Source organism: Dermacentor andersoni, chromosome 6 (genome assembly GCF_023375885.2).
Source record: "Dermacentor andersoni chromosome 6, qqDerAnde1_hic_scaffold, whole genome shotgun sequence".
In the NCBI taxonomy this organism is placed as follows: Eukaryota; Metazoa; Arthropoda; class Arachnida; order Ixodida; family Ixodidae; genus Dermacentor; species Dermacentor andersoni.
This window is the reverse complement of record NC_092819.1, coordinates 164,980,389-164,999,734: the sequence shown is the minus strand read 5'-3', so window position 1 is coordinate 164,999,734 and position 19,346 is coordinate 164,980,389. Positions and strand designations below refer to the sequence as shown.

General features: G+C 47.5%; 1 protein-coding gene across 4 annotated transcripts in view; it reads left to right on the top strand.

Moving 5' to 3' along the window:
• Positions 1–19,346, top strand: part of Scm (Polycomb protein Scm) — a 298,625-nt gene that overhangs the window by 229,045 nt on the left and 50,234 nt on the right. For 3 of the 4 annotated variants that reach the window (XM_050172273.3, XM_055066833.2, XM_055066832.2), the window contains 2 exons: positions 4,703–4,882; positions 7,146–7,361. In XM_050172273.3, coding sequence (XP_050028230.2) covers positions 4,703–4,882; positions 7,146–7,361 — 396 coding nt within the window. The remainder of the gene's footprint in view (positions 1–4,702; positions 4,883–7,145; positions 7,362–19,346) is intronic. The other variant, XM_055066831.2, reaches the window with a different exon arrangement.

Sequence of the window (19,346 nt, the reverse complement as noted above, 5' to 3'; positions counted from 1 at the left end):
TTCATTGGTCTAGTTCCGGCACTGTTTTTCTCTGAATGGTTACTCTAGACATGGGCCACGATCCTGTATGCGATTGTTGCAGAGTCATTTGATAAATGCCGAATATCAAATGTACAGTAAATTGTAGGGTCATTCCACGCCAGCTGTCCCAACCGTGAGGCTCGAGAAAAATAATCTCTCGGAAAATCGCAAAATAGTTACATGCATGTAAGCATTACTTGCAAATTATTTTGCCAAAATACTATGAACTGAAAAAAATTTGGGGGCACGTGAGGACCATCTGAATTTCACGAAATGGTAGGAAACCAGGTACAAAGAACAAATTCACCGAAAGTCGACTGCCTTGTTCATTCTTTCAAAATATGCGTCTCTGTGTTGTCTGAACATTGTTCTTTCATAATAAAACAGTTTCACAACATAACTTTGTTTTTTACTCTTTAGCACTGAGGTGAAAATGTGCAATTATATCATTTCTGGGAAATTTTTCACAAAGAGCGGTCGGGGAAAAAAACCGGGCATTGCTTTTATATAACTTTCCCTGAAATGTACTATCTTCTAAAATTTTATTTTCGCCTATGTGCTTCATGCAGGCTCTAAAATAAAAGCCTGAATTTGGCAAAACATAGGCAAAAACACTATTTTCGCCTATGTTTAAATGTTGGTAACGCACTAAGGTAGTCCATGAAGAAATAAGCAGAAAAGCAGATATAATTGAGAAGTATAACAACTTTCAACATAGAAAATTAAATCAAAGTAATTTGCATTTTTATCGAGAAACAATTTTTGAATTGGAGTCCCACCATTGCATTATTTTGGTTCATGCTTCGACTTCACCTGATAGCACGTTGACGGGAAATAGAAACCACAAGTTGGCTCGGTCGGGATATCTGGCGCACATCTTGGTCCTGGCTGCGCAGGACTATAAAGGCGCATTTATAGTTCGACTATCGGCGCGTGTCGGAGCACGTTGGCAGCGTCCGGCTACGTTGGCTATAGACACTGTAGAACTACAGACACTGTTGTTCTCGCCAAGGTGACGTAGCGCATGCTATGTCGGACTATATTTAGCCCTTAAGCACAACCGAGCGCATACGCAGCCGTGCACCTTAATTTTGAAGTAATCTGCCTAGTGTACCAAGAGTGAGCATGCCAAGACGGTGTCGCGTCATGTAAGCTGTCTTCCCGCACTTTTAGTATGGGAGGTTGTGCAATCTTTGCATTTCAGTGACTCGTTGGAGCAAGAGGCAGACGAAGCATTTGCTGCCTGCCGGCGGCGCTTTTCACGAGTCGCAGTGCGGGCAACACTATTTGCTGCGATGGCGAAGTGCATACAAAAGCATGGCTCGCTTCGCTTTATTTGTACTGCCGATGTGAAGATATCGTAGACGTGGTATGAAAGCATATCATTCGTCACCGACTCCCCAATTCATCAAAATGAATTGTTTTTCGGTTGAATTTGCTTTCTTTGATTGCCCAATAATTAAAAAATTCTGTGGCCCCTTTCTGTGTAAAAGATCCATCGGCGACTGTACTTAAATGCATAAAAGGTTGAATTTCAATACAACAAAATTTTGATACAATGAAGCGAGCCTTCAATTTTACCCACTTCGTCATATCGATGTTTAATTGTATATTACATTCTGTAAAGGCAAAGTTTGCTGGTTTCATCTGTTTCCTTTTGCCAGGGTCATAGGCACGCGGCATTTTTCATGCTAAAGGACTGGGTGCGCACGTGATTTCTGCTTAGTTTAGAAGCTGTTAATGTCAGTCCTACGTTTTTTTTTTTTTTTTTCACTTTGAACACATAGTAAGTAGGTGCACATTCGATTTGGGGGCATGTTAGAGCAGCAACGTGTTTTGGCATTTTTTTTCTTCGACATTTATCGACATTAATGGAAGTTGGTTATGTTAGAACTTCCTGGCCACAAAGGCTATTGCATTCTGGTGATGTGGTTCGATTCAAGAAGTGCTTGGATGCTCACTGAAAGCATCCCTCATTGCCCACAGTTGAAAGAAAGACGACCTCCTAAACAGAGCACCGAAATATGAGCAAATACACTATATAAGCTCACGTAAGGGCACACTTAATTTGAATGTGAATATCCAAGGTGCAACCTTTGCACAAATTTTATAAAGTAATTCACATTCAAGGATGAAACTAATTGCTGTCATAAGCAAGAATGGAAAACCTTTATTTCAGGTTCTTTTTCAATCATTGTTGTAGCCAGCTGGTCCACTTGTGTAGCACGTGAAAGCAAGAAATTACAGCGCGTAGCAGGTACCCGCTCGCTACCAAAGTGCAGGCGACCCACGGGTACAGCACTGCACTAAGGCTGCCACTTTGACCACTTTCCCCCCTACACTTTGAAACTTATTTGGAGGAGCGCTAAACAACAAGGCCACGAAGACAAGGGCACGGTGCCCTTTCCTTGTACCGTTTCAAGGTGTACCATACAAGCGCAGTGTATGCCTTGCTTCCCACCTCTGCAGCAGCCAAGTGCGAATAAGCTCGCCAGCCGAACCCCACACATCCACACTCTCTGCCCATTGCATGCACTCACTCGCCACTTTCGAGAGTTGACACTGCCCTCAGTGGTGCATCAATGTGGTGACAGCTTATTCACCATCACTTTCGGCAAGACGAACAACACTTTTGTGGGCACGTCCCAACGAGGCAAGCACATTTTCAGCGAGATCGCTGAAAATGTGCTTGCTCGCACATGGATGCTGGCTTCATGCTTGCTCCACATTGAGGGATCGTGTCATACAATCTGCTAGAGGTGGTACAGTGGTGCTCTTCCACACTTGCTTTAAGTGAAACGGTCCAGCATTTACTGTGTGGAAGAAATTGGCGGCGTCAACTTGTATGGCCGGAGCCAGTTATCAACTCCTCGGATAATAGGCTTAGAGTCTTGCATGAGGATCGGTCGTCTGACTGAATGCCAGCGTGTTCGGTGTAGAGTCTTGTGAAGGTGATTGACAATACTAGCGGCTCCATTTAGAAAACGCTTCCTGTTATCTATGCGCTGCCAGCAGTCTTGTTTTTTTCATGATTTCGTTTATCTCAATATGCCACTCATCTAGCAATTTTCTGCACTTCTTACAGTTTTGAGTTACCAGGGCTTTGCTGAATTTTTCATAACGTTTTCAAATTTAGTTGCATCCTAAGATTTTACAGACTTGCGGGATTCTTTATAATAAGTAAATTTTCTTCATACAAAAAGTTTTCAAGGTAATTTGTTTATCCAGCACAGTCCGTGAAGCAGACGATATCGATGATTAGGATGTTCATTTTATTTTTTTATTTAATACATACTGTGGACTCAGTCCAAGCAGGGTAGGCATCGTAATCAAACAGATAATACAAAGTAAACTAATTAACAATGAATGTTAAATGAGGAAAATATTAGTGGTAAGGAATTCCAGTCAAGCATTGTACGTGGGAAAAAAGAAAACGAATGGTGTCTGTTTGTGCATAATAAAATGTTAGTGCATTATCGCGGTGGTGTCGGGTATGTCTGGTCGTTAGGGGTGACAGAAATGTAAAGGGTTCAATTGCTAGTTCATTATTAATGAGCACATGAAGGAACCATGTAACATCAGTTTTTTCCTTCGTACTTCGAGTATTTGATTGCAATGCAATGTTTTACTGGGAGAGTCAGATACAGAAAATTTGTTAAATATAAACCTGACAGCATTTCTTTGGTTTCTTGTAAGTGGTTAATGTTTGCTTTAGTGTAAGGGTCCCAAACGATGCATGCATATTCTAGTTTAGGTCTGATTAGCGAGTGGTATCCGAGAAGTTTAACATAAGTGCCAGCATCTTTAAGCTTATGTCTCAAGAAACACATTTTTGGTACGGAAGATGAACAAATGTTCATCGAAGTGGTAGGGAACCAAGCTTATAGGTGTATGCAAAGAGCTGTCTTTTTGTAGTTATAAAAAGGAACATTCATTTCTCTGTGTAATGTTTCATTGATTGGCTCCATTATTGACTCTTATGTCCTCCTAGTCATTTGTGGAGTGAACTTCGTGCAATGCACAATGTTAAAATTTTAACTCCGGGCAGATGACGTTAACAGTGTCATCGGTGTAATACTGAAGAAAGAGCAAAGGTCCTCGAGGCACTCCAGATGCGACTGGAAGGCAGTCTGGTTAATGCCCCTCCACATCAATGAACTGTACGCAGTAAGACAAATAACCTGCAATCCAGCACACAAAAAATTTCCGGAATACCAACTGACCTGAGCTTTAGGATTAGTTCATCATGAGGTACCACATCAGAAGTGTTGTAGAAATCTGAGAATATTACAACTATCTAACTGTTCATATTGATGACTGATGCAAAAAAGTGAATCGTAGTTATTAGTTGCATTAAAAAAGAAGGTACTGCAAGCTAGAAAACAATGTTTTACTTGTCTCTACTGCAGCTGCTTGTGTGCTGCGTCAAAAGCTAAGCAATTGTTAATAAAGTGACACAAGCAAATTTACGCCCACGCACAGTCCGTAGGATTTTTGCAAACATCAATGTTGGAGATGTTAGCATTATGGTTTTCTGCTTGCAGTGTGGTGATGGGGGCTCTTTTTAAGTGAGCAAACTCTGGTTACAATGGCCTGCTCAGTGAGTTGGCTCCCGTATGGTCGCAAGGTGTGAGCAGAGAGCCAGCCACAATGTGCTGCTCACTGATGTTGGTGTGTGCAGCCACCTTCGACGGTCAGTCACACACGTGCCGCCTGCCAGCTGTGGACAAGGTGTCGGCCTTTTGGACCTACCTGGAGAACCTCTTTGAGGAACTGCTTTGCTGCGAGAACTTCTACTCCAGCCAGCCACTGCAGGGCGGGTGCACCAAGTGCGCCAGCAAAGCCCCCACCAAGCCACGAGGTGCGTGTCTCCAAGTTGGCACTTGCGTTGGTGCCACTGGCGATTCCAGAAGGGGCAGTTTTACCAGTTTACCACTGTTCTGGGGACAGCCACTGATGGCAGCCTGAGGCTACGTTAGTAATCAACAACTTTAAGCTTGAACATAGGAATTATTTCTTGTGTGAATATTCGGTAAAATATTATGCTATGCAATATTCACTTCAGCTCAAATTTCGATATTGCAAGTTTTAGAAGATGCAAACAAACAAATATACATATTTTTCCACATAGCACTTGCACCCTCAAGTGCTATCTTTTGCATTATGAATCCTTACAACTAGCTCAGCTTTCCATCGTTCTACACCCCCAAGTACAGCACACTTAAGAAAAAAACATTGGTCGAGTCATTGTAAAAACTTACTCCATTCGCAGGTCCATGAATTGTCCACAGCCAGCGGCTCCATTCCCCTTCTCTTCGGCGACGCTGATGGCAGACAACTTCGCCCTAAAGGTGGTTTCAGGGCAGTGCGGGCTGGGCTGCTGTGAAACCACACGTTGGGATGAAATTTGAATACCGTCAAAACCTGCGATAATGAAATCCTGCAACAGCGAAATTATTGCGACAACAAAATATTTTCGTATCCTTGGCAAACGCCCATAGGATTCAGTGCATTTTGTACCTCTCGACAACGAAATGTCTCTGTACTACAATCCCGCATCAACTAAATTCGCCAGAACGTAACCCTGCATATTACCTACTCGTGCAATGCTAGTAGGCTCCAAAATGTGCCCAAATGCAAGTCATCATCATCGTCAACCTATTTTAAGTACACTGCAGGACGAAGGCCTTTCCCTCCTATCTCCAATTACCCTCGTGCTGTGCCAACCGATTCCAAGTTGCACCTGCGAATTTCTTAATTTCATCATCCCACCCAGTCTTTTGCGGTCCTCGACTGCGTTTCCCTTCTCTTGGCACCCATTCTGTAACCCTAACGGTCCACCAATAATCTCGCCTACGCATTACATGACCTGCTCAGCTCCATTTCTTTCTCTCAATGTCAATTAGAATATCGGCTATGCCCGTTTGCTCTCATTTCGTGACAACAAAATTCTCACGAAAACAAATCTTTTCGTGTTCCCTACCAATTTCATTATTGCAAAGTTCATCTGTATAAATGCAGCCTGATTTTACTTTATATTTGTTATTTTTTCGTTTGTGCGCTTGCAGATCAAAACAGGTTAAGCTTGCGTGTAGATGGAAATCATGAAGCTGAATTTGCATGGCACAGCATAAACTGCCGGCGTCGCAGTCAAGGTCTCGCTTCACAATATTGCAAAATGCTTCTGGGGCCTCAACCACCACAATATCTTAAGTAAACTGTAGCACAGCAGTAAGCAAAAGCCTATAAACAAATTTTGTGCAGCTGGAGTTGTAAGAAATGTTGAGTTGCATTTTTGCATAAAATACCTTAATAGCGGCACTTAGAAAATAAACTGACCCCAGACGTGAACCTGTTTTATTTTTTGTAGATAAAAAAATCAGCTTTTCTTAGGTTTGTCAACATCTGGTTCTTATGTCAAGGTTTTTTTCAAATCCCACAGCCGAGAAATGAATAGTCGCACAGGGCTAACTATTTTATCTATTTATTTTAACTTAATGCAGCCCTATTGTTACTATAGCAGGAGTGCGCAGCAAAATCAAGCATGAGAAAGCTGGCATGCATGAATGAAAGTATGCTTTATTAAACCAGTGCATTGAAAAATAACAATTTTGTAAAAGGTCAAACGCAGAAAGGGTGATCATATGCAACATTAACACACACTAGTGCAAAACACAGGCACTTTGCACAGCTTTGCACACCACACCAGCACACACATAGCAGAATCTAGTGCTTGCTGAATCGGTGGTGTTCGAATCACTGCCCCAGCGACAGCTCTCTCCTAGTTCTATTTCAAAGGCCATGCATTTATGCGTAGAAAGTGCTAGAAGCAGTCAATGTAGAAAGAAGCAATAGCAAGAGCCAGAAACACGTGACCACCACATAATCGACGCTGCCTCCGACATATGCGAAGCAGGAAGCATGTTGTAGCGTGCTGGTCTCGAAGGGCACAACCAAAAACTGAGTTATCCTGATGGATGTGTGCGAGCTTTTCAAGTGATCCAGGCAGCACAAATTTTACGACTTGACCAAATGTTCAAATATATGGAGATAGAATTATCTAGATTTTTACTGTTGTAAATTGGCTGATCAGAAGGTATTTGGCTGGCATACAAATCTTGCAGTGGATGACCAATGTGGCACCTTTGCAGCAGTGGAGCAGTCTTCGGTGGAAGTGGCCAGGGCAGCCACAGTGCCTGTGAGCACCACCCCGAATGCTGCTGCTGGGGCCAGTTTGGCAGCCTCCAAGCGGCGTCTGTCTTCAGATGCTTCGCTCCCGCAGCAGGCTGGCGCACCAGCTAAGATCACCTGTGTCCGCAGCAACTCCACCGACACCGAAGGTGAGTACCGAGTGCGCAGCTCGTTTGAAAGACCTTCACTTTTTCACACGTGGCATTCTCTTATGGTGCAAAACATACGAGAATCAAATGTACAAACCCCCTTTGGGCCAAATTTGTTTGGATGCAGCCCACACACGAGTAAAAACTAAATAAATTTGTATCAACTTTTTTTTTAAAAAGCAAGCTTTTTGTGTGCAGCGACCCTTGAGAGCTTTCATTCAGCAATGACCCCAGTGGTCATCACTGGTGTATAACCACGGAGTTGGAGAGCTGGAATGTAAGTTCACCCCAAACTCGAAACGCATGGCTACCAGATGTGGCCCTCTGGACACACGAGTTCAAATGTTGCACTGCGCGTAACCTTGTACCGTAGAATCTTGGTAATTCAAATTGACACTGCGGTCTCGTCAGAATCACATAAATTTTAACTTGCAAACATGGCTGGCAATTCAAACTCCTGAGCATTAGCACCAGTTAACCTGAACCAAGTTTCTGCACTTCACAGATAAAGTAATGAATTGTAATTACTTAGGGGATGCGGCAACTGAAGTGGTTAAAATGGTAAAAATTTTTGATTTTCCGATTAATTTTTTTTCGCGATCCTCAGACCTTCTTTTACCTCGTGGTGAAGTATTATAACAAAATACGTGGTAGAAATCGAGAAAACAGCACTTTCCTAAAGTGCCGTCTTCAAAAATTTTGAAAAAATCAGGCTTCGGAAGGCGCCGTCGCGCCGTTGATAGCTCGGCTATCTGATGACGCTGCGCCGCCATCTTGGTATCATCGTAGAGAGGAGAGATCGGAGCTGAAGATAGCCGCACCGCCGTATTTCTCCACTGAAAAATAAAACCAGCAAACGCAAACGTGAGCGATAAAGAGGTAAAAGTGGCATCGTGATTGGGCGCAGTAGTCACGTGGGGAACATGGAGCGCTCCTATTGGCTGTGGTACATTTGAATTGCCCGTGAAACACACTTGCGCACATTGGCGCAGCAGCGCCTTGCGCGTTCCGTTCATTGTGCTTGACCATCGTGGCAGCCGAACTACCCTAACACGCATGTTCTGTGATGAGCCCCAAAGAAAGCAAGTTCCGAACGGCCCACGCGTACGGAAAACGACGAAAGGCGTGGAACAGAAGGGGAAAACTACCCACAGAAGCGGATGCCGCCGCCCGTGTTGACGAGGTGCGACCAGCGCACGTGGGTGATCGGGAAAGCACGTCTGTGTGCGCTGGTGACGACGCGACCGTGGGCTGTGTTGACGACGCGACCGTGGGCAATGTTGACGACGTGACCGTGAGCTGTGTTGATGACGCGTCCGCGTGCGGTGGTGATAACACGACCACGTGCGCTGGTGACGACGCAACCGTGGGCTCTGGTGACGACGCGCCCGCGTGCGGTGGTGAAGGCGCACCCGCACGTGGTCGTGACGGCAATGTGACATTGGTGAGAGCAGACGTTGCGTCAAATATTCAGCTACGGATTTCAGCTCCAATTCTCATGAATGTAAAAATTGCGAAACGAACGGATGTTTTGAATGCGTTGTCATCTACCTCTGCAACAAAGAGGAAATTTCAGCTTTTGAGAGAAGGAGAGTGTGCCGACGATATGGTTCCAAAGTCATCATTTTTCATTGTGTATTGTCGCAGTACAACGCGGACTGTAGACAGGGAGACGTTCAAGAGCCGTAGGACAACTTGTTCAAATACAAAACAGGCCAGAGACACGTCTTCTTCGTCCTCGCCGAATCCCACTGACCCACTAGACGAAATCCGTTAATGTCCCTATCTTCGTTGTCGTCTGCATAGAAGAATAGACGCACGCGTCATTTGTCCCCCCCTAAGAGAGCATCGTCCCGATGGTAGACCAGAAGTGTCACTTGCGGAATTAAGGGTCTCTCGCATAGTTATTCGCTCACATACGGCTTCATGCGGACAACGTGCACAAGTTCAGGACGGTGCGTGCGGCGCCGCGTACAATCGGGACTATCGGGGACGACCTCGTACGTGACATCACTGAGTCGGCGCAATACTCTATATGGTCCGAAGTATCGCCTTAACAGCTTCTTGGAGAGGCCTCGTTTTCGTATGGGTGTCCAAACCCACACTCTGTCGCCGACGTCATAGATTACTATTAGACGGTGAAGGTCATAGCTCCCTGCGTCGTAGTCTTGCTGCTGGCAGATCCGCAAGTGCGCGAGTTGCCGAGCCTCTTCTGCGCGTTGCGTAAACACAACGGCGTCTGTATCAGTGTCATCAAAGTCATGTGGAAGTATAGCATCCAACATTTTTTGTACATCCCGCCCATGAACAAGGGTGAACGGAGTCATGTGCGTCGTCTCTTGTTTCGCCGTGTTATACGCAAAGGTGATATACGGTAGGATGCCGTCCCAATTTTTATGTTCAACATCCACGTACATGAAGAGCATGTCTTCAATTGTTTTGTTTAGGCGTTCGGTTAATTCGTTGGTTTGTGGATGGTAGGCGGTTGATTTCCGATGCGCCGTTCCACTCAGCAGCAAAACGTGATCTAAAAGCGCAGCAGTGAATGCGGTTCCTCGGTCTGTTATTACGACGGTTGGTGCGCCGTGTCGCAACACAATGTGCTCAATGAAAAAGCACGCCACCTCTTCCACTGTGCTTCTCTGGATTGCCTTTCTTTCAGCGTAACGTGTGAGATAGTCGGCTGCTACGATAACAAAGCGATTCCCGGCAGTAGAAGTATGAAGCGGACCCAATATATCCATTCCTATTTGGTCAAATGGCCTTCAAAAAACCTGGACGGGTTGCAGGAGGCCGGCTGGTTTCGACGGAGGCAACTTGCGCCTCTCGCAGTCGAGGCAAGTGCGGACGTGATGTTTCACGGTGGTGTTAAGTCTCGGCCAGTAGTACCTCTGCTTCACTCTGGCCAACGTTCTCGTGTAGCCTAAGTGACCAGAAGTCACCTCGTTGTGACAGGCTTGAAGTACTTCCGTACAAGGAGCTGCAGGAATGACGAGCAGACAGGGGGACCCGGTCGAAGAAAAGTTTATTTTGTAGAGGACTTTGGCCCGCAAACAAAACGACAACAGGCCTCTTGCGAAAACTCTAGGCGGTTTCGCAGATCTGCCCTCTAAGTAATTGATGAGCTCAAGCAACTCAGGGTCGTCCCGTTGTTGTTGGGCGATGGTGGATGTGTCCAGGACACAAAGAAATGCCGAGTCTTCTTCGGGTGGAGCAGACGACTCTATCGGCGATCGAGACAGGCGGTCAGCATCCGTGTGTCGTTTCCCCGACTTGTACTTGACAGTCATGTCAAACTCTTGCAGCTGTAGGCTCCAACGCGCCAGTCGTCCCGAAGGGTCTTTAAAGTTTGTCAACCAACACAGTGAATGGTGGTCGCTGATAACTGTGAAGTGGCGGCCATACAAATATGGGCGAAATTTCATAACAGCCCATACTACGGCTAGGCATTCCTTCTCAGTTATGGAGTAATTGGCCTCTGTGCGTGAGAGTGTTCTGCTTGCATAGGCAAGTACTCTTTATGTGCCCTCCTGCCACTGCACAAGAACAGCTCCCAAGCCAACATTGCTGGCATCAGTGTGGAGCAACGTAGGAGCGGTCTCATCAAAGTGAGCAAGCACTGGAGGTGTCTGGAGACGGTCCCGCAAGTCAGTGAATGCACCTTGCTCTTCGTCGCCCCATACAACGTCGTCTCTCGTCAGGCGAGTTAACGGAGACGCAATGCGAGCAAAGTCCGCAATAAACCGGCGGTAATAGGCACAGAGGCCCAGAAAGCGCCTGACAGCCTTTTTATCGGTTGGTACTGGAAACTGTGCTACGGCCGCAATTTTCTCAGGATCTGGGCGAATACCTGCGTGGCTGACGACGTGACCGAGAAACTGTGGTTCCCCGAAGCCAAAGTGGCACTTCTCCGGCTTCAGGGTGAGGCCAGTGGACCGGATGGACTGCAGAACCGCTTCAAGCCGTTGGAGGTGTTCGTCAAAAGTTGCGGAGAACACGATGACGTCGTCCAGGTACACTAAGCAGGTTTTCCACTTCAGACCCGAAAGCACAGTGTCCATGAGGCGTTGGAATGTAGCAGGGGCAGAGCACAAGCCGAAAGGCAAGACTTTAAATTCGTATAGGCCGTCTGGCGTCACAAAAGCAGTTTTTTCACGGTCTCTCGGATCTACCTCGATTTGCCAATATCCGCTTTTTAAGTCCATTGAAGAGAAGTAACGCGCGTGACGAAGCCTGTTGAGTGAATCATCTATACGGGGAAGCGGGTACACGTCTTTCTTTGTCACTTGATTTAGTTTTCGGTAGTCCACGCAGAAACGCAAGCTGCCGTCTTTTTTCTTAACTAGAACTACAGGAGATGCCCAGGGACTCGTTGATGGTTGAATCACGTCGTCTTCCAGCATTTTTGTCACTTGTTGTTGTATGGCTTCACGTTCTCTGGGAGCCACACGATAAGGATATTGGTGAATTAGTCTTGCCATATCCTCTGTAATTATCCGATGCTTCGTTAGAGGCGTCCGTCCGACGCTGGACGTCGACGTAAAGCAGCCATTGAACTTCGACAGTAGCGTGAGAAGCCGCTCTCGTTCGTGTTGCGACAAAGCAGTGCTGACATCGAGTGCAGAAGCTGGGACTTACGTAGGTGCTTCTTCGAGTAGCGAACAGCAGCCTCGAACATCCGCAACACCATCAAAATAAGCCACAGCCGTGCCCTGTGGAAGGTACCGTCGCTCTGTGCTAAAATTGGTTAGTAACAAGTTAGTGCGCCCGTCGGTGACATTTACTATTCCTCGTGCGACCGAGATACCGTGAGTAAGCAACAACGTGGCTATTTGGTCGGCAACTCCCTCGCAATGAAACGGTGTGTCACATGCTACCGTAACAAGAGTGCATGATCGAGGTGGGATGACGACGTCGTCTTCTGCAGGACGAAAGGAGTTGCGTTGCGGCGATAAGCAATGGACTAAACCAGGGCTCTTATAAAACATCACCATGCGGTCCGGAATGTTAATTACGGCGCCGTATTCTTTAAAGAAATCCATTCCAATAATCAATGCCTTACAGCACACAGGAAGAACGATGAAAGTGGCCACGAAAGAAGAATCCCGGATGCTAATTCTAGCAGTACATCTTCCGATAGGCATCTGTAATTGCCCGCCTGCCGTCCTTATGTGGGGTCCCGTCCATGGCGTCTTTACTTTCTTGAGGCGGAGGACGAGTTCCTGACTCATTATAGAGAAGTCGGCACCAGTGTCGACTAACGCTGTCACCGGCTGTCCATCCACCAAAACATCAATGTCGGCGCTCACAATTTCTTCGGTGTCGGGGTTTATCGGCTTCACGTCGTTCTGCGGCGAGAGTGTCGGGGGCTTTTTATTGTCTTGCGGTGGGCCTGCAACCTTACCCCCAGAGGTCGCCGCCTTCAGTTTCCCCGGCGTGGGCTGGGCGACCTTTGTCCTCGGAGGTCAGCAAAAGTACGTCCAGTAGGGGAAGGCATCTGACTGAAATCGGACTGAACATGCGGCACAGATTCGTCATTCGGGTGCGCTATTGGAGGTCCCTGAAAAGCAGTTTCGTCGCGACATAGCATGGAGTCGTCAGTTACACGTCTGACCATAGGACCACGGACGAAAAGGTCGAAATGATGTGTCGCGATGCCAGCAATGACGCGAAATGTGGCTGATGCCTCCGCAGTGAAAACAGAGTGGGCGCCTATCGACGGTGCGCCATGCGTCGGTTCTCCGAAATTGCGGCCGTCCCGTAGTGTCGTTTTGCGGCGTTGGACAAGGCGCTGTGAACAGCGGCTGGTGGTATGACTGTAGCTGCCTGACGGGTGCGCACCTCGAAGCCCCCTCTTGCGGCGGTGGCCAAGGAGCGACTGTCGGAGGCTGGTGGTACGGCGGTGTGGTTGTAACGGGTGGTGGACATCGGACAGCGGCTGCGTAGGTCATGGGACATCGGTGATCTTGCAGATCGGCTGCCGGTAACACCTGCCTGATTTCGTCACGCACCACTCCGGCGATTGACGCTACGGGTCTATCCACTGTCGGTGTCAGAATCTTTTGAATTTCTTCTCTGACGAGTTCTCTGATCAATTCTCGCAAGGGGTTCTGATACTCGCCAGTCAGTGCGGCGGCATTGATTGTGGTGCTGGTGGACAGTCGGAACGTACTGTCTGCATCTCTGATGAAGGGCCCGCTCAATAGCCGTAGCCTCTTTGATAAAGTCAGTGACGGTGACGAACAACTGCTCTTTTACACCTCGCATGAGGTAGCGCAATTTTCTTTCGTCAGTCATGTTCGGGTCGGCTCTACGAAAGAGGCGGGCCATGTCCTCGGCGAACATTGTTACCGACTCATTAGGTTATTGTACGCGTAGCCCCATCATCTGCTGGGCACGGTCGCGTCGGTTGGCACTCGCAAAAGTATCTGTGATTTTCTGATGAAAGTCATTCCATGTCGTTAGGCTAGCTTCGCGATTTTCGTACCAAGTACGGCCACTGTCGTCAAGGGCGAAATAGACGTGGGAGAGCTTTTGCTGCTCAGTCCACTGATTAATCTGTGCGACGCGTTCATATTTGTCAAGCCAGTCTTCAATGTTTTCGAAGACTGCTCCGCGATAGCGATTGGGAACCAGAGGATGCAGAACGGTTACTTGCTGTGGACTGGAAAACCGGCGGCTTTGGGGTGCTTGCGTTGGGCTGGTTTCGGCCATTGCGAGATGTGTGGAGCTCCTAGAGAGAGGTGGTTGAAGAGGGGAGAACTCCAGGGCAAGGCCTAGCAGTCGACGACTAAAGCGATGCACGGGTGTTGAAACTGGTGATAACGCGTCCAGGCTAGAGGAACGACTCCCAGAAGGACTCCCGAGCATCAGGCACGGTCAGTACCCAGCACCTCCACCAGTGTCGCAGTACAACGCGGACTGTAGACAGGGAGACGTTCAAGAGCCGTAGGACAACTTGTTCAAATACAAAACAGGCCAGAGACACGTCTTCTTCGTCCTCGCCGAATCCCACTGACCCACTAGACGAAATCCGTTAATGTCTCTATCTTCGTTGTCGTCTGCATAGAAGAATAGATGCACGCGTCAATATAAAGGACTCCTAAACGAGCTGCGCTCTGCAGCAAGCTGCAATTGGTGCGGGAAAACACAAATTCGTGTTGAAACTGGGCCATGTCTTGGGCTTGCGACTAAAATGGAACTGTGGGGTGATAAGCAAAAGGTGGTCATCCCCAAGATGTGCTGGCACTCAGAAGATCAACCCTGTTGAAGTGAACGTTCGTGCACTGAGAGCTGTGCAGTCAGTGGGCAAAAAGCAAGCCACATTGAATGATGTTTTCTCCCACATGGGCATTTCCCATCGAGGACGGCATCACAAGTCCTATGCAAGGCTGCATAGTCACCCTGCCGCTGCCTCAGCAGCCATGACAGTAGAGTCCGAAAGCGCACAGAAGGTGCGCGAGATCTACAGGGAACTTGGATGCGCCCCAGGCAACATTGATGTGATCTATGATGGCACTTGGATGACAAGGGGCCACACAAGTCACATTGGTGTTGGCTGTGCTAGTGAATTATATTCTGGCCTTGTCTTGGACTACTGTGTCCTCTCCAATTATTGCCATGGATGTTCTCTTGGCCCCAAGCCTGGAGACAGTATTTATTCAGAGTGGCATGAAGAACACCGACCATAATGCCAAAGAAACACCGAGGCAAGTGCAGGACAAATAAAAATAATTGCAGCAGAAACCATGTTTCAGCGGTCTCTTCATAAACACCAGCTCCGTTACACAGATGTCCTTTGTGATGGGGATAGCCGCACTTATATTGCCCTCAGTGAAGAGAAGGTGTATGGTTTCATACCCATACACAAGCAAGAGTGTGAATCACGTGAAAAAAACAATGGGAACTGCTTTGCGCAACCTTGTTGAGAAAAACAAGAGCAAGGACCGTGAGCTCAGCATGAGTGGAAAGGGCCGCCTAACGCAGGGTTTAATTAAAGAACTCACAAACTATTATGGCTTAGCCATAAAAAGCACCCCAAATTAATGTGCCTGCTATGGAAAAAAGCATCATGGCTACTTTTCACCTTATAACATCGACCGATGATGAGCTGCATCACGAGCACTGTCCCACTGGCGTGAACTCTTGGTGCAAGTTTAATTCTCCGGTGGCCTCAGGTCAACCAGCCCCTGCACACAAGCTGCAGCTTCGTGCACGTGTTCGAGCAGCACTCCTGCCTATATATAAACGTCTATCTGCTAGAGAACTCCTTGAAAGATGCCAGCAAGGCAAGACACAGAATGCCATCGAGTCGCTGAACAGTGTCATTTGGTCACTCCAATCAAAAAATCAGTTTGCTTCACTCCTGAGTGTTGAAAGTGCTGTGGCAGATGCAGTTTGCTGTTTCAATGCTGGCTGTGAAAGAGCACTGCAAACAATCACGTCACAACTGGGATACAGTCCAGGATCGTGTTCACTGCGACGGGCTGCTTAAAAGGTTGCACGACGTATCAAAAAGGCAACGAAGGCACACGAAACTGCTGTAAAAAAGTGAAAAATTACCTCAAAATGTAAAGAAAATGTGTTTTCACTGGCAAAGGACTACATTCCAGGCGGGTTTTAGGTGTTCAAAGCAAATATTTTGATGTTTCCAGCAAATAAAACTTTCAGCTCCGTTTTCTCAGCTTTCATTTTTTGTGCAGTTGCTTTCACCCATCCCAGTGCAATTTCACAACGAAAGAAGACAGAATCATTCTGTCTTTTGCACTTAGATCGTGAAACATTGATGAGTGCAATTAAGCTGTCCATTTTCATCTGCACCTCATAAAAAAATTTATAATGGGTTTTTCACAAAGGTCCTTAGTAAGACAATATGCACAGAAAAGTTCAAAAAAAGCTTTTGTGTTTATTTTGGCATTTCAATAATAAACCAATAGCTTTATTGCACATAATGGGCTTTTTTGAACATGCTGGTATGCAAATCTTGACAAGCTTAAAGTTAATTAGCTTCTCTTCATGGTACGAAAACCACGAAGAGGAGCTAACCAGCTGGGACCAATGCAAAGAGAAATTGACAGAGCTGTTTGGCAAACCAGCCGACCGTAAAATTGACGCAAAGCGGGAACTGGTCTCCTGTGCCCAATCCCCCACGGAGTCCTATGTCTCGTACATCCAGGACGTGCTGGCACTTTGTCGTTAGGCCGATCACGACATGACAGAAGCTGAGAAGGTTGTGCATGTGCTTAAGGGCATTGCTGACGACACGTTTAATCTGCTCATGTGCAAAAGCTGCTCTGCAGTTGATGCAATCATTAAAGAGTGCCGACATTTTGAGCAGGCCAAAGGCCAGCATGTCTTGCAACAATTTGCCAGACTTCCCAATACTGCTGCAACGTCGACGTGTGAAGATCAACCCGCACAGCAGCATGGATCGCCATCAGAGGACGTGGTGCGAATCATTCAACGTCAACTGGATGCGATGGCGCCCGCAGCTTTCTGTTCGTGTGGCCCTGATGCTACCACATTTCAATTCCTCTCGTACAAGCCATACTTCGCCAGGAGCTTGAAAACATTGGTTTACATTCTGTCTGTGCTGTTGCCCATCCCAGAGCTAATGAACGCCCCTCTACTATTTTTGCTCCACCCCGACGCTTCTCTCCGCATTATCGCAACCCGACAGAGTGGAGAACTGCGGACAACCAGCCGATATATTTCATTTGTCGCCGCATTGGTCATGTCGCCCGATACTGTCGCAACTCGTGGCCCTCAACACCTCGCACGCCGACCAACCTGAGCCATTTTTATGGAAATGGCCGCAATGTTTCGCCCACCGCCAAGTCTAACAGCGCCGCCAACTCTGCTCGGAACACGTGGTACAGCCACTCACCATTGTGGCACGCACACCAACCTCGTTCACCGCAAACACGTCGCCCATCTTCCCGTCCGCCGCAGCCACGTCACCTTTCGTCCCCTGTGGCGTTTGGCCGCACCCTTTCGGAAAACTAAAAAATGCAGCCCTCGAAGGTGGCGCTGCATTACCAACTACCGCTGCAAGTCCTCTGTCTGTGCCCACGAGGAGAAGTGTCCAAGCACTCGTCGACACTAGAGCCCACGTATCTGTGATGAATGCTAGCCTACGTAGAAGGGCCTCACCCCAGCAGCTGCCCGCTTCATGTGGCCGACGACGGCGTGCTGGTATTTCTTGGTATGTGTACTGCGCATTTAATTATAGTTGGCCACCCTACTTCTGTTCTCTTTGCTGTGATCGACAGCTGCCCTCACGACATTATCCTTCGATTGGACTTTTCATCCACTCGTTATGCTCTCATCGACTGCGCGACCAGCGTTCTTCAGCTGGAACTGCCTCAACTCGCCGATGCTCCGAGCACCGCCCCACCACACTTGTGCTCGCTTCACGATGTGCGTCTGTCACTCATGGCAGTTACTTACATCACTCTGACCGCCTAGCCACAAGTTCCTGGCGGTGAATATGTGCTTCACCCCATCATCGACATGCTTTTGAGCCGGAACATTGCTGTGCCACATGCGTTGGTCACGGTTACTAACGACGTCGTTCTACCACCTCAAATGATTCTGGCCGGCATGTTCTTGGCCAGTGTTTCTAGTGCTTCTGAATTTGACATTGAGAGTCTGAATGCGAGAGTGGCTTATCAGTGCCAATTGGAGCTCACAGCTCTGGTTCCTTAACGGATCACTCCGCGAAAATGATTGCACCTGACCTCACCTCTGCACAGTCCACGGACATACGTCAGCTGCTTGAATCGTACAGTGACATCTTTGATTTCGGCCACAGGCCGGCCAAACATCTGTCGTTCACCACCGTATAAACACTGGAGACATGAACCCTATTCATCGGCGTCCCTATCAGGTATCGCATGCTGAACGTTGAGTCATCCAATCAGAAGTGGACAAAATGCTCCGCAAAGGAGTCATCGAGCCATCAGCCAGCCCTTGGGCTTCGCCTTTCGTCCTTGTGAAAAAGAAAGATGGTACCTGGCGTTTTTGCGTCGATTATCACCACTTAAACAAAATCACGCGCAACGACATCTACCCACTACCACGCATCGATGACGCCTTGGACTGTTTGCACGGAGCTAAATACCGTATTTACCCGAATGTAACGTGACCCCAATTGTAACGCGAGGGTCGACTTTGCGAATGCGTAAGATCAAAGACGCAAAAACGCGAATTTAACACGCGGAACTGAAACTATGGAACATGAATGTAACGCAGGAAACATATAGGAAAAGTTGAGAGCAGCTTTATTGAAGTACTTGCAAACTATGCCTAATCTTCATCCTTGCCACTGATGTCGCCGTCGCTGTCGTCATCACAGCTGGACTCCTCTTTGTGACTAGTTGTTTCCCTCCTGCTAGTAACAGCGCAAAATGTAGACAAGGGACGAGACAAGAAGACACCACTTGTCTCGTCCCTTGTCTACATTTTGCGCTGTTACTAGCAGGATGGAAAACCAACAAGCCCAAGCTGCTATTCTAGCGAAATAGTTGTTTCCCACAACAGATCGTCCTCACTTCCGTCGAGGGCATTTGAAATAGAACATTTCTTAAATGCGCCGTGGACTGCTTCATGAGACAGCCCGTACCAAGCAGCTGAAACCTACTGGGCAACAGTAGACGCACTCGGGCATTTCAGTCTCCCTGCAGGTGTTGGGGTAGATCCACATTGAATCCAGTCCCAATACAGCTGCCACAAGCGATCCTTGAACGGCTTGTTCAAGCAACATCCAAGGGCTGAAGAATGGACGTCATTCCACCCAGTATAACAACCAAATGCGTTCGGTCACGCTGCAGCTTTTCTTTCACGCCGGGTGCGAGGTGACCTCGAAAAGAATCCAGCACCAATATTGATTCTGGATGCAGCAGTGCACCTGGCCTTCAGTCCGAAACGCTGGAAATGCAATCTATGACGAGTCCCGAGTCCATCCAGCCTTTTTCGTGGCAGCGT